The sequence below is a fragment of the Theropithecus gelada genome, chromosome 13, assembly GCF_003255815.1.
Source record: "Theropithecus gelada isolate Dixy chromosome 13, Tgel_1.0, whole genome shotgun sequence".
Classification (NCBI taxonomy): Eukaryota; Metazoa; Chordata; class Mammalia; order Primates; family Cercopithecidae; genus Theropithecus; species Theropithecus gelada.
Window position 1 is genome coordinate 3291342 of NC_037681.1, and position 14030 is coordinate 3305371.

Sequence of the window (14030 nt, forward strand, 5' to 3'; positions counted from 1 at the left end):
GTTTGTTTCCTAATCTTTACCCTTTAAAACACTTTTGCTATAAATGAGAAACTGTAGCCCTGAAGAGAAATCCAAAGTTTGTACTGACTTGTAAAAGATAGTTTATGGAAAGAAAAGGGAGAGGTGACCTTCAACAACTGTCCATGTAGTTTGAAAGTAAATATGGGTAAAGATGAAAGTATGTCACTGTGTTTTTAATTTCCATTTTCCTGATAATCAGTGATGTGGAGCATTTTTCTATGTATTTGTTGGCTGTTTGTATATCTTCTTTTGAGAATTGTCTATTCATATTCTTTGCCCACTTTTTGGTGGGATTATTTGTTTTTTTCTTACTGACTTGGAGTTTCTCATAGATTCTGGTTAGTCCTTGGTCAGATGCACAGTTTGTGAATATTTTCTCCCACTCTGTGCGTTGTCTGTTTGCTGATTATTTCTTTGTGTAGAAGCTTTCTAGTTTAGTTAGGTTCCATTTATTTATTTTTTGTTTTTGTTGCATTTCCTTTTGGGGTCTTAGTCATGAATTCTTTCACTAAGTCAACGTCTAGAGGAGTTTTTCCAATGTTATCTTCTAGAATTTTTATGGTTTCAGATCTTAAATTTAAGCCTTTGATTCATCTTGAGCTGATTTTTGTATAAGGTGAGATATGAATATCCGGTTTTATTCTTCTACCTGTGGCTTTGCCGTTTTTCCAGTACCAATTATTGAATAGGGTGTCCTTTCCCCACTGTATGTTATTGTATGCTTTGTTGAAGATCACTTGGCTGTAAGTATTTGGGTTTATTTCTGTGTTCTCTATTCTGTTCCATTGACCTATGTGCCTATTTTTATACTAGTACCATGCTGTTTTAGTAACTATAGCCTTGAAATACCATCTTACTCATGCAAGAATGGCCATAATGAAAATGTCAAAAAATAATAGATATTGGCATGGATGTGGTGAAAAGGAAACACTTTTACACAGCTGGTAGGAATGTAAACTAGTACAGCTACTATGAAAAACTGTATGGAGATTCGTTCAAGAACTGAAAGTAGAAATACCATTCGGTCCAGCAATTCCAGTACTTATTTTACTTATCTACTCAAAGAAAAAAACAGTCATTATATGAAAAAGAAACATGCACATGCATGTTTATTCCAGCACATTTCTCCATTGCAAAAATATGGAACCAACATAAGTGTCAATCAAGCAACAAGTGGACAAAGAAAATGTGGTGTATAGACACCACGAAATACTACTCAGCCATAAAACAGAACAAAATAATGACCTTTTGCAGCAACATGGATGAAGCTGGAGGCTATTATTTTAAGTGAAGTAACTCAGGAATGGAAAACCAGATAACATATGTTCTCATTTATAAGTGGGAGCTAAGCTATGAGGATGCAAAGGCATAAGAATGATATAATGGACTTTGGGGACTGGGGAGGAAGGATAAAAGGGGAAGTGAAGGCTAGAAGACAACATATTGGGTACAGTATACACTGCTCGGGTAACAGGTGCACCAAAATCTCAGACATCACCACCAAATAACTTATCCATGTAACTAAAAACCACCTATACCCCAAAAAACTATTGAAATAAATAAAATAAAGCAATTTATTTTTTAAAAGATGAAAGTATGCAGCAGTGACTCTAGTTTCCTCTCTGCTGGGTGAGTCAGACTTCATTGTATTGGTTAACTCATTGCCCCTGAAGCACCTGCAACGATCAGAAGTATTCTAGGGTATCACCCAGTTTCTCTGTTCAACCAGGCTGAGCTAGTTTTTGTTCTGGGTTGTAACACAGTGTGAGGCAAACTACTACTCTGCTGACAGTAATACGTTGCAGCATCTTCAGCTTCCAGGCTATTGATGGTGAGAGTGAAATCTGTCCCAGATCCACTGCCACTGAACCTTGAGGGGACCCCTGAGATGGACTGGGAAGCATACTTGATGAGGAGCTTTGGAGACTGATCCGGTTTCTGCTGGTACCAGTGTAAGTTACTACCAATGCTCTGACTGGCCTGGCAGGTGATGGTGACTTTCTCCTTTAGAGTCACAGACCGAAAGGCTGGAGACTGAGTCAGCACAATTTCACCCTTGGAGGCTGAAATTATACAGCAAACATTAGTACAACATAAATATGTGTGTATGAAAATCATCTCTAATCTTGCTAGACATGAAGAAAGAATATGCATTACATTTTTTAAATTAGGATTTTAAAATCAAGCGAAAAATCACCTATTGCAGGGCCCCCAGTGAAAGACATTTCAGATTGAAATAATACCTCCACCTAGCTTTGTGGAAATATTCTCACCTGGAACCCAGAGCAGCAGAAACCCAATGAGTTGTGATGGAGACAACATCTTCCTGCCTTGACTTGTCAGTTTTGCTCATGCCACATCCCAGAGAAAGAGCCTCTTTTAAGATACCGAGAGGCAGGGCCTTTTCACGTGTAAGAGGAACGATATATGCAAATTACGGGGATGTCCTATTGGTTTAAATAAACAGAAATCACTATTGCCAGGAGAGCGCCCGCCGACCCCTTCCTTGAGTGTGTGAAGCGCCCTCTGCTGGCGCCTGCGGATGAGCTGCGCTGAGGCTCCGGCAGGGCTTGACCAGATCCAGGGCCCAGCTCCAGAGTGAAGGCAGACTCCGTAGCCATCTGTGGGAGGGTCTGCAGTTATCTGGGGTGAACAGCAGGTCACATCCTAGGTCTCGGCCCAGGGCTATGTTAACTCTCCTGCTCTCTGTCGCAATGTAGGCTGGAAAAGCTTTGTGAACGTTCCACAAAGCATCACCCCATACAACACTGTATTGATGACATCATGGTAATTAGACGGGATGAGCTGGACATTGTAAGAGCTCTGAATTTCTTGTGAAAACACATGTGCTCTACGGGGGGGGGGAATGCATCCCCCAAAACGTCAAGGGCTTGTCACGTTAGTGAAAATGTCAAGGGTTTATAAAAGGGGTATGAGTCGTGCTGCCTCATCCCCTTCAAAGTGAGGAAAAATAATTGCACCTTGTACTTCCAACCACTAGCAATGAAGCCCAGTGCTGGTTAGGCCATCCTAGAGTGTTGACAACGCTTTTCGCACTTAGGTTTACTACACCATCCCATTCATCAGCTAACTTAGGAGGCTGTCTTTCATGAATAAACTCTGAGAAAGAAAAGATTCTGCAGTAAGTTTGAGTTTTAATCCAAATGCCTCTGTCACTTCAGCCATGTGATCCAGCACATTGCCTGGTGCTAGATAATCTATATTAGATGAGGAAACTCTGTAAAACTCCATGCAAGCTCCAGAAAAGAGTCACAGAAAAAAAATCTCTACAGTTCTTGAGCAAGATCCTGAAATGTCCCCAAAATAAACAAACAAACAACTCACTGCTCAAAATGCAGCTCTCAAAATATCACAGGGTCCTTGTAGGCATGTCCTTGAGTAATTGACTGTTTGACTAAAGAATTAAGTGACTAAGCTGCCCTCATAAATTGAGAATGTCACTCTCACCAATTTTAAGGTCAGGTGAAGCTCAGCTTAGGATGCAGATGGTAGTTTAGTAACTGGGTTCAAGTAAATTCAGAAGGCATGCTTCATTTCCATAGACAGATGTTCCAGTTCCTTGTATCATTTTTCTCTCTGACTTTAACACCTCTGCATCAGCTGTCTATGATATCATGGGTTTTCCTGAACAGCTAATGCAGAGAGAGAATACAAAAAAGAAAAAGAAAACAAACAAAAACAAAGAAAATCAAAGCCGCAATGAGAACAAGCTGGGCTTCCTCTTGAATGGGTTGGCATCATATATTTGTCCAACTACATGTGGACTGTGTTCACACTATAGCAACGGTCATGGCTGGCTGTCAAATATTACCTTGAGTTATCCTATATCTGAGCAGAGCACATGTTCATCAAATTAGTGTAGATAGAGAAGTGTCTGGAGTCAAGTATACATATGGATTTCTGAATAGCTGGCTGGCCAAGGTCCTGGAAAAGAAGATTATAGCAATGAGCTGGGCATACATTTTGCCCAAATGTGTGAAACTCACAAACCTATTTATCTGTGTGTGTTCTGAAAAGTGCATACAAAATGTAGCCAGTTCTTATCTCCCTCTGTTTTACTTTTCACTGCACCACCTTTGATCCCTGTTATTCATACAGGCAGCCTTTAAGTCACCAGAAATGTGTGCAGACATTATTTTAGCAATTCTATCATTCCATCACTTCCAGGAATCCACTAGTAACTTTCAGCTGGTGTACCACATGGCCCAGCTAGAGCCCTCAGCTTGAACTAGCTTGCTCTGTTCATTTCCTGCAGAATTCATCACATATAGCTGGAAACACTGAAGGATCTTGCTTGACTCTCCAACCCAACTCTAGTCCACTCTCTTTGGCAGCAAGCTGCTAGTTTCTGCTGACATCCTCATTAAAACCCTAAATCTGCAATTCAAGCTGACTGAGTGGAAGGGGAAGGGAGCAATCCCAGGCAAAAGGCTGCAGATATAATTTCTTTCCTTACTCAAAACATTTTCTTTCATTTGTTTTGAATAATATACATTATTAAATGTTTTATACTTTGCCAATTTTCAGAGCGCTGAAATCGATTTGATATTTTTTAGCTTTATACTTAATTTGTCTTTCTCATATATTTTTGCTGAGAGAATTTAACAAACTCTTTGTGACACCATAAAGAGAGATGCCTTCTAAAATGAATTTTAATGAATATGATAGCAACACTGAAAGGACGTAGATATATGTTAAAACATAAGTGATTCTGAAGTAAAGACTTTGAACTCTATACCCACAGTTTAAAGAGAAATCGTGCACTTAACAAGATTATTATTATTAACTCTTGGCAGGGCCCGGTGGCTTATGAATGTAATCCCAGCACGCTGGGAGGCCGAGATGGGTGGATCACCTCAGCTCATGAGTTTGAGACCAGCCTGGCCAAGATGGTGAAACCCCATCTCTACTAAAAATACAAAAAATTAGCCAGGCTTGGTGATGCACACCTGTAGCCTCAGGTTCAGGAAAATTGCCTGAACCTGAGAGGCAGAGGCTGCAGTGAGCCGAGATGGCGCCACTGCACTCCAGCCTGGGCAACAGAGTGAGACTCTGTCAAAAAAAAAAAAAAAAAAAAAAGAAAAGAAAAAGAAAAAGAAAAGCTAAAAAAAAAAAAATATGTATGTAACTCTAATCACTAGATTTCACATTTTCAGGGAATGCACTACAAATCTGTAAAATACCTTATGCATATTCTAGAACTGACCAAGTAAGTGAAAATTCTCTACATTATGGGAGCCAGGATTGTCTTTAACAGATGATTGAAACACAAATATGAAAACATGATGAATCTTGTGAAATTGTTTAATAAGAATCCATGTTCTTTTGTTTTGTTTTAATTATTTTTATTTATATATTTTAATAATATTGAAATGTTTTTAGACTTAAAATTTGCAGAATATAGTAAGATTGTTCTCATGTACTCTTCCACTCTTCTTCTATAATGTCAACATCAAGCATAACTATAGAATAAGTAGTGATACCAGAAAATTAACATAAATGCAAGGCTATTAGTTAAGTAATTTGAAATCCCCTTTGTATTTCACTGATTTTTCCAGTAATCTCCTTCTTTATGCTCCAGAAAAAAATCCAAAATCCTATATTGCATTTAGTTATTGTGTCCTTAATATTTCCCAAATTGTGACAGTTTTTTAGTTTTGTGTTTCATGATTTTGAAACTTTTGAAGTGTGCCAGCAAGTTATTTTGGAGAATCCCTTAACTTGCATTTGTTTGAAATCTTCTACTGACTAGATTCATATCTTTTATTTTTAGCAAAAACAAACAAACAAACAAAAAACCAATGGGACGCATCCTCAGTGCACAGCAGGAATTACAAAATGCCAACATATTCTATTAATGGTGATCAATGAATATGAACAATGAAACCCTTTTTTAAAAAAAAAATTTTATTATACTTTAAGTTGTGGGATACATGTGCAGAACGTGCAGGTTTGTTACATAGGTATACACGTACCATGATGGTTTGCTGCACACATCAACTTGTCATCTACATTAGGTGTTTCTCCTAATGCTTTTCTTCCCCTAGCCCCCCACCCCCAAACAGGCCCCAAAGTGTAATGTTCTCCTCCCTGTGTCCATGTGTTCTCACTAATCAACTCCCACTTATGAGTGAGAACATGCAGTGTTTGGTTCTGCGTTCCTGTGTTAGTTTGTTGAGAATGACGGTTTCCAGCTTCATCCATGTCCCTGCAAAGGACATGAACTCATCCTTTTTTATGGTTGCATAGTATTCCATGGTGTATATGTGCCACATTTTCTTTATCCAGTCTCTCACTGATGGACATTTCAGTCGGTTCCAAGTCATTGCTATTGTGAACAGTGCCGCAATAAACATACGTGTGCATACGTCTTTATAGTAGAATGATCTATGATCCTTTGGCTATATACCCAATAATGGGACTGCTGGGTCAAATGGTATTTCTGGTCCTAGATCCTTGAGCACTTGCCACACTGTCTTTCACAATGGTTGGACTAACTTAGACTCCCACCAACAGTGTAAAAGCATTCTCCAGCATCGTTCTGAGGCCTCTGTTCTGTTCCATTGGTCTATATATCTGTTTTGGTAACAGTACCATGCTGTTTTGGTTACTGTAGCCTTGTAATATAGTTTGAAGCCAGGAAGCATGATGCCTCCAGCTTTGTTCTTTTTGTCTAGGATTGTCTTGGTTATGCAGGCTCTTTTTTAGTTCCATACGAAATTTAAAGTAGTTTTTTCTAATTTTGTGAAGAAGGTCAATGGTAGCTTGTTGGGGATAACTTTGAATCTATAAATTACTTTGTGCAGTATGGCTATTTTTACAATATTGATTCTTCCTATCCATGAGCAAGGAATGTTTTTCCATTTGTTTGAGTCCTCTCTTATTTCCTTGAGTAGTGGTTTGTAGTTCTCCTTGAAGAGATCCTTCACATCCCTTGTAAGTTGTATTACTAGGTTTTTAATTCTCTTTGTAGCAATTGTGAATGGGAGTCACACATGATTTGGCTCTCTGTTTGTATATTATTGGTGTATAGGAATGCTTGTGATTTTTGCACATTGATTTTTGTATCCTGAGATTTTGCTGAAGTTGTTTATCAACTAAAGGAGATTTGGGGCTGAGACGATGGGGTTTTCTAAGTATACAATCATGTCATCTGCAAATAGATACACTTTGACTTCCTCTCTTCCTATTTGAATACTCTTTATTTCGCTCTTTTGCCTGATTGACCTTGCCAGAACTTCCAATATTTTGTTGAATAGGAGGAGTGAGAGACGGCATCCTTGTCTTGTGCCAGTATTTGACAAGAATGCTTCCAGCTTTTGCTCATTCAGTATGATGTTGGCTGTGGGTTTGCAATGAATAGCTCTTCTTATTTTGAGATACGTTCCATCGATACCTAGTTTATTGAGAGTTTTTAACGTGAAGAGGTGTTGAATTTTATCAAAGACCTTTTCTGCATCTATTGAGATAATCATATGGTTTTTGACACTGGTTCTGTTTCTGTGATGGATTACATTTATTGATTTGCGTATGTTAAACCTACCTTGCATCCCAGGGATAAAGCCAACTTGATCGTGGTGAATAAGCTTTTTGATGTGCTGCTGGATTCAGTTTGCTAGTATTTTATTGAGGATTTTCGCATCAATGTTCATCAGGAATATTGGCCTGAAATTTTCCTTCTTGTGTGTGTGTCGCTGCCAGGTTTTGGTAACAGGGTGATGCTGGCCTCATAAAATGAGTTAGGGAGGATTCCCTCTTTTTCTCTTGTGTGGAATAGTCTCAGAAGGAATGGTACCAGCTCCTCTTTATACTTCTGGTAGAATTGGGCTGTGAATCCATCTGGCACTAGACTTTTTTTGGTTGGTAGGCTATTAATTACTTCCTCAATTTCAGACCTTGTTATTGGTCTACTCAGGGATTCAACTTTTTCCTGATTTAGACTTGGGAGAGTTTATCTGTCCAGGAATTTATCCATTTCTTCCAGATTTTCTAGTGTACTTGTGTAGAGCTGTTTATAGTATTCTCTGATGGTAGTTTGTATTTCTGTGGGATCAGTGGTGATACCCCCTTTATCATTTTTTATTGTGTCTATTTCATTCTTCTTTCTTTTCTTCTTTATTATTCTGGTTAGCATTCTGTCTATTTTATTGATCTTCTCAAAAAAAAAAAAAAAAAAAACCAGCTCCTGTCCTGGATTCACTGATTTTTTTGAAGGGTTTTTTGTGTCTCTATCTCCTTCAGTTCTGCTCTGATCTTAGTTCTTGTCTTCTGCTAGCGTTTGAGTTCGTTTGCGCTTGCTTCTCCAGTTCTTTTAATTGTGATGTTAGAGTGTCGATTTTACATCTTTCCTGCTTTCTCCTGTGAGCATTTAGTGCTATAAATTTCCTTCTAAACACTGCTTTTGCTGTGTCCCAAAGATTCTGGTTTCTGAAAGGAGGTCTTGGACAAAGCTAACTAAGCCAGCTGCTTCTATCACTCTTTGTATTTGGTTATTTGCTGACTTTCTGAGAAATAATCTATTCCCATCTAAAACTGTTTTTTTCTTATGTTACGTAGGCTTTAACCCTCTTCACACTTACTGCACAATAGAGAATATTGAACAAATACATGAGTTGGCTTTTAAATGGCAAATGTTACGATGATGGCCATTTACCACTTAAATGTTAATAGCCTGAAAAAAAACAAAACAGAGGAATGAGATTTATTAAAATGTAGTGGTATCAACAAATGAACAGCAGTTACTGAATCGACTGTTTGGGAAAACATAAATTTCTAGCACTTGGAATACCGCAGGAATCAAATGAGTAGGAACAGCTTGCCCTAAGCTACTTCTACTGAGGAAACTGAGATACCATTTGTACCATTTTAGTATGTACACAGTTCAGACACTCTTTCTGGAAATACGAGGTTCTGGTTCTTCAGTTAAAGAATATGTGGTACATATGCATAACAGTTATTTCTAGAAATATGTACTTCTCCAAATTTCTAATTTATTATCTGAAAATTTAATAGAATTTTGTCTTTGGATGGTAATAAAACAAAAATGTTAGAAGAGAATGGAAACTTTTGGGTCTATAGAGAGAGGTTATCAGAGAAGGGCCAATCATACTTTACTGGATACAGTTAATCTGACTGCGGCTTTTGAAGGAAAAGACTTAGAGAAGAAAAGTGTTTGAAGAAGTCATACACGTTTAAAAATATACACACAACTTGAAAACCCTTGCAAGAAAAAATAGATGACTTCACAAAAAGGTGAAGTGACTTTTCAATTTGCCAAATCACACTCATACATATGCTTTTGCTTTCTTTTTTATGCCCTATACCTCTGAGGTATCAGAAGGGCCTGAGTTTGAAACAATTTGTCCCCGTAGAAATCCAGAAAGTAAGAGAATGAACAACATCTTTAGCACAGAGGCACGTCAATCCTGGGAAAAACCTGGGATTTGGTTTTTGAGTTATGGAAGATGGAGTAGAAAAAATGAGAAAAGGTTAAAAAGACAGAATAAAGATTATGTAAGGAAGGACAACAATATGACATTCGAACCTTTCACAGGATAAAGTTATGATAATGAATGTTGAGAAGAAATGCACTGGACACATCTGAGTGGGCATGATTGAAGGTCTGAGCAAGTTAATATAGATCAAGAACAAATCATTAGCATTTTAAGAATTGTGAGCCAGTCAGTGAAAATCCCAACTCAGAAACTAATGTGGCTATAGATGAAACATCCTTGGATTAGAGTTAAGACTGTTTGTCCTAACTCTCTTCTAAATTAGTCGAGTGATAATAATAATGATTATTGCACTGCTAAATGTTATCATAATAGTAACAACAAAATTAATACCAGCATATATTATGATTAGATATTATTCTAAATGCTTTACTTTGTATAAATTGTAAAGAGACCTTTTAGGTAGATTCTACTAATGCCAAAGTTTCACATAAGCAAATTTATTAATGTCACATAATCTATAAGCATTAAAGCTCTGTCTCCAACACAATGGATTTGATTGCAGTGCCTGCCAAGATAACATCTTGACAGTTAGATAAATATTATTGGCTCTAATTCTAGATTGAATGAAGATCCAATTGAAACTTAGAGCAGCATTAATAAAACTGCTTCCTTGATACCTAGAGAAAAGATGAAAAAGCAAAAGATTTTAACTGGTTAAAGGAAAGGAGCAGCCATATATGAAATGAGATTCAAGGGTGTAAACAGAGGTTCTCAGATCTATTAAGGAGAAGAGAACCTGACTCTGGGTTGGTAAGCATTGTACAGAATCAAGTGGTGTGTAGATTAGAGGATCACCCAAGGAGCTGTTCCCTGCCTGCATGGACAGCATCATTGTCTGTCACCTGCATGGACAGCATGATTGCCTGTCTTCAGGGAAATGGTATCGAACCTGGGTGCTGCTCATCTGTGCAGTTGTGGTCATCCCTGCACCTGCATCACTGGGGTTACTTGAGTGTTGCTCTTTGAGGAAGCTTTAGGGCCCTCAGAAAATATCCCTAGGCAGCAAATGAAAGGCATACTTGGGAGATAAAGTTCCAATAACTCTTCATTCCAACCATATTTTCTCATACACCCACAAAAACAACTAGGCTTATTGAGGGTAGAAAAAAAAGAAATGGGACCACACATCTTAATTTAGTCCCTACAAGTCTTGTACCATACACCATTCACTGAATCTAGATAATTCATGAGACAGAAAGACACAGGGATATAATTAGGTGACCTAAGATAGAAATTCTACACTCAGGCTGAGCTAACAGCCTTTTCAGACCTGACCACCTGGGTGAAAGCTGACCAATATAATATTCACACATCCAGTCATACAGATAGATGTATGTTATCAAATCTGATGGCATAAATATAAATATTGAGTCATCCATTTATAAAGACAGGTAGAAGAAAGTAAAACTAAACAATATGAATTAAAATGTGAAATTCACCTCACTTATGGAAAAAGTGCACTTATGGAAATGTGCACTTATCCACTGCTCAAAACTCAGTGCATAATAAAAGTAAGCAGGTATTTTCTTGTTCATAGATGTTCATGATAACAATGATATGGCTGATCAAGGAAGGGCTTAGCAGGGTTGTTCTTCAGCCTTTAGATTGTGTTTCATTTGGGATCAAGGAAGGGCCTAGCCAAGACACAACATTTGTATGGAATGCAGCAAAATGGAACACAATTTTCAAACAAAGCTGACCAGGCAAATGGTAGCCTAATGTTCTCTAAAACAATGAACACAATTTAATTTATTCTTTCACTTCGTTAAGTCCTAAAGTTTCTAAAAACATTTACTGCATTTAATTATCAAAGTATTTGATTCATTGATAAAATAATTGTTTTCCAACTTTTAGATTATTAAAAATGATTTCAAATGTAATTTTGCATTAATTAGAAATAAAGCAGCATGTATTTTTAAGTGGTTTTAATATAAATGGTCTCACTGTGGGGAAAAAAAAATCTTTAGCTGAAGTAAATGTCTTCTAAAACTTGGCTTCTTAAAACATCTGTACATTACCGTTTAACTTGTAGAAGTGCAGATTATCATGCAATAAGGTCTAAAGCACATCTGGTACTTTGCATTTGTACTGTGTTCATAGTGACGCTGAGAATGCCACTCAAATCCAGACAAATTTTAAGTAGCAAAGTGCTTTTATATTAAGGAAAAAGTATGCTACGTGCACCTACAAGTGTTCTTGTTTGTTTTGTCAAAAAATTTTTTTCATTTGTCAAATGATTGTTACGTATTTTAAGCAATTTTGTCATTTTATTTTTTACTTTATGACTTAATAAAATTTTCTTGCAATAATCCCAGACTTTCTAATAATATGTGGAAGCACATTCAAATGTATTCTGAAGCCACCCCATACCTGGAAAATTCTGAGATTTTGGGAAATACTTATCCTACTTGACTGTCAGCTCCTAAAAGCACCTTTTCTAAAACCCATTTAACCCACTATGGTTTCTTGTAGAGTTGCTCAAAGAGAAGCCCTCTCATCATATTTGAAGCTAAGAAGAAGGTGATTCAGTATTCTTTGGTACCTGTAGGCAAACATGTTCACTGAGATGAAGATTGGAGAATCACCTGGTGAGGTGCTGCATCAATTGATCTTCATCTTCGCATCTGGACTTCCAAGACAAAGAAGACCACATGGTTAGACAGCCCATGCCTTTAGGGGCTGATGAACTCTGGCTTCTGGCAGATCTCGAGATTTCCCTGTTTCTAGTATCAGCTTCTCTGACTACCATACCCTCAGTTTTGTATATTCAACTCTAATTCCCTGTATTAAAACAGTAAATTCCCTGTACTTGCAATCTGTAGAGTGGTTTCTCTTTTGATCTATGACCCAGATGGATGTGATAACACAGATTCTTCAGGTATCGTAATTGCTATCCCTTATTAAATCAGGAGAGATAGTGTCATGTCTGTGCTGCTGGGGCTGAGCAGGAAGAAAAAGAGTTAGAATGCAGAGGAGACTTCTGGCCAATTCCACGAAAACCTTTAAACCTTGGCTGAACCTGAGAAACACTCTCAGCAGATGAAGGCCCCAGTGGAAGCACCTGAGGCAGCAATGACTCACATTTCTGCTTCCTGGGGGATTTATCTTATGATTGTAACACTCTAGGATGGCTGCTGTAAGTCTGTAGACAGCAATAAGTTATAAAATCTTCAGGTTGCAGGCTGCTGATGGTGAGAGTAAAATGTGTCCCAGATCTACTGCTACTGAACCGTGATGGGACCCCAGATTGCAAACTGGGTGCAGCATAGATCAGGAGCTGAGGAGGATTCCCTAGTTTCTGGTGATACTAGCTTAAATAATTGCAAATGCCCTGACTTGCCCAGCAAGTGATGGTGACTCTGTCTCCTAAAGATGTAGTCAGGGAGGATGGAGACTGAGTCATCTGGAAATCACATCTGACTCCTGGGACATAAAAACCAATATACACACAACTATTTATAAGATGATTTCCCTGAATGGTCAGGCTGTATACTGAGCACACTGGCTAAGTAAACTCCTAGCGTTCTCCTTCCTTACGTGGGAGCCAGAGCAGCAGCAGCCCCAGGAGCTGAGCGGGAGCCCTCATGTCCATGCAGTGTCCTGACTGGGACTGAGTCCTGCGCAGAGTGTGATCAGCCTATTAATAAGTCTTTAGGGCAGGAGGTTGTGCTCCGGGAACATGCAAATCAGCAGGGGATGGAGCAAGCTGGGCACAGCTGCAGGACTGGTTCATGGAGAAGTATCTTAGTTCCAGATAAAAGTTAATAAATATTCATACTCTTATGTTTCACATTTTCAACTTGGCCCAGGGCATCCCAGCCTAATTCAGTAGCAAGGATGTGAATTGTTTTTCTTTTTACTCCCATAAGAACAGTAACATAAAACTCTGTGCATGCTCTAGTCTTGGAGGAGAATGTGTGCCAAGAACAAGTGTAAAGAACAACTGGGGAAAGGGAGAAAGGCAATGTGTTAACACCACCAAATATTCTCCTGTTAAATATATGCTAGTAACTGCTAAGCCAAACAATACGAAAAATGTATCAGTGCTAAGTTACCTTTCCCTTCCTCCTTCCTCCTGTCTCCTGGCTCAGAAGGCACTTGCATCTTCTATAGGTTCTGCCCATGCTAAGGCTACGACTCCTGAAGTGCTCTTATGTGTGATGCCTGAGGTGTAGCTTCATACTAATTCCCTGAGTTCACCAACATCTTCCTCTTACATAGATTTAGAGAATATATCCTGTCTACTACTCAGTGAAGGAACTAATTTGGGCAGCTGGGACAATGCAAGTTGTGAGGCTTTTGTTTGGGGCTGAACCTTTGTAGGAGGATATTGTAGAGTGTGGTGGAAGTAGTAATCGCCAACATCCTCAGCCTCCACCCTACTGATTTTAAGCATAAAACCTGTCCCTGACCTGCAACCACTGCAAACTCATGGTTAAGTGGTGCATCACACATGGCTGTAAGTCTTTAGTG

The 14030-nt window shown here is 38.4% G+C and overlaps 1 gene segment (V, D, J or C); it reads right to left on the bottom strand.

Moving 5' to 3' along the window:
• Nucleotides 1–1641: 1641 nt before the first annotated feature.
• Nucleotides 1642–13143, bottom strand: LOC112604948. The segment is given in 2 exon segments: nucleotides 1642–2084; nucleotides 13095–13143. Coding segments are annotated over 2 exon segments (408 nt in total).
• Between the last annotated feature and the right edge of the window lie 887 nt (nucleotides 13144–14030).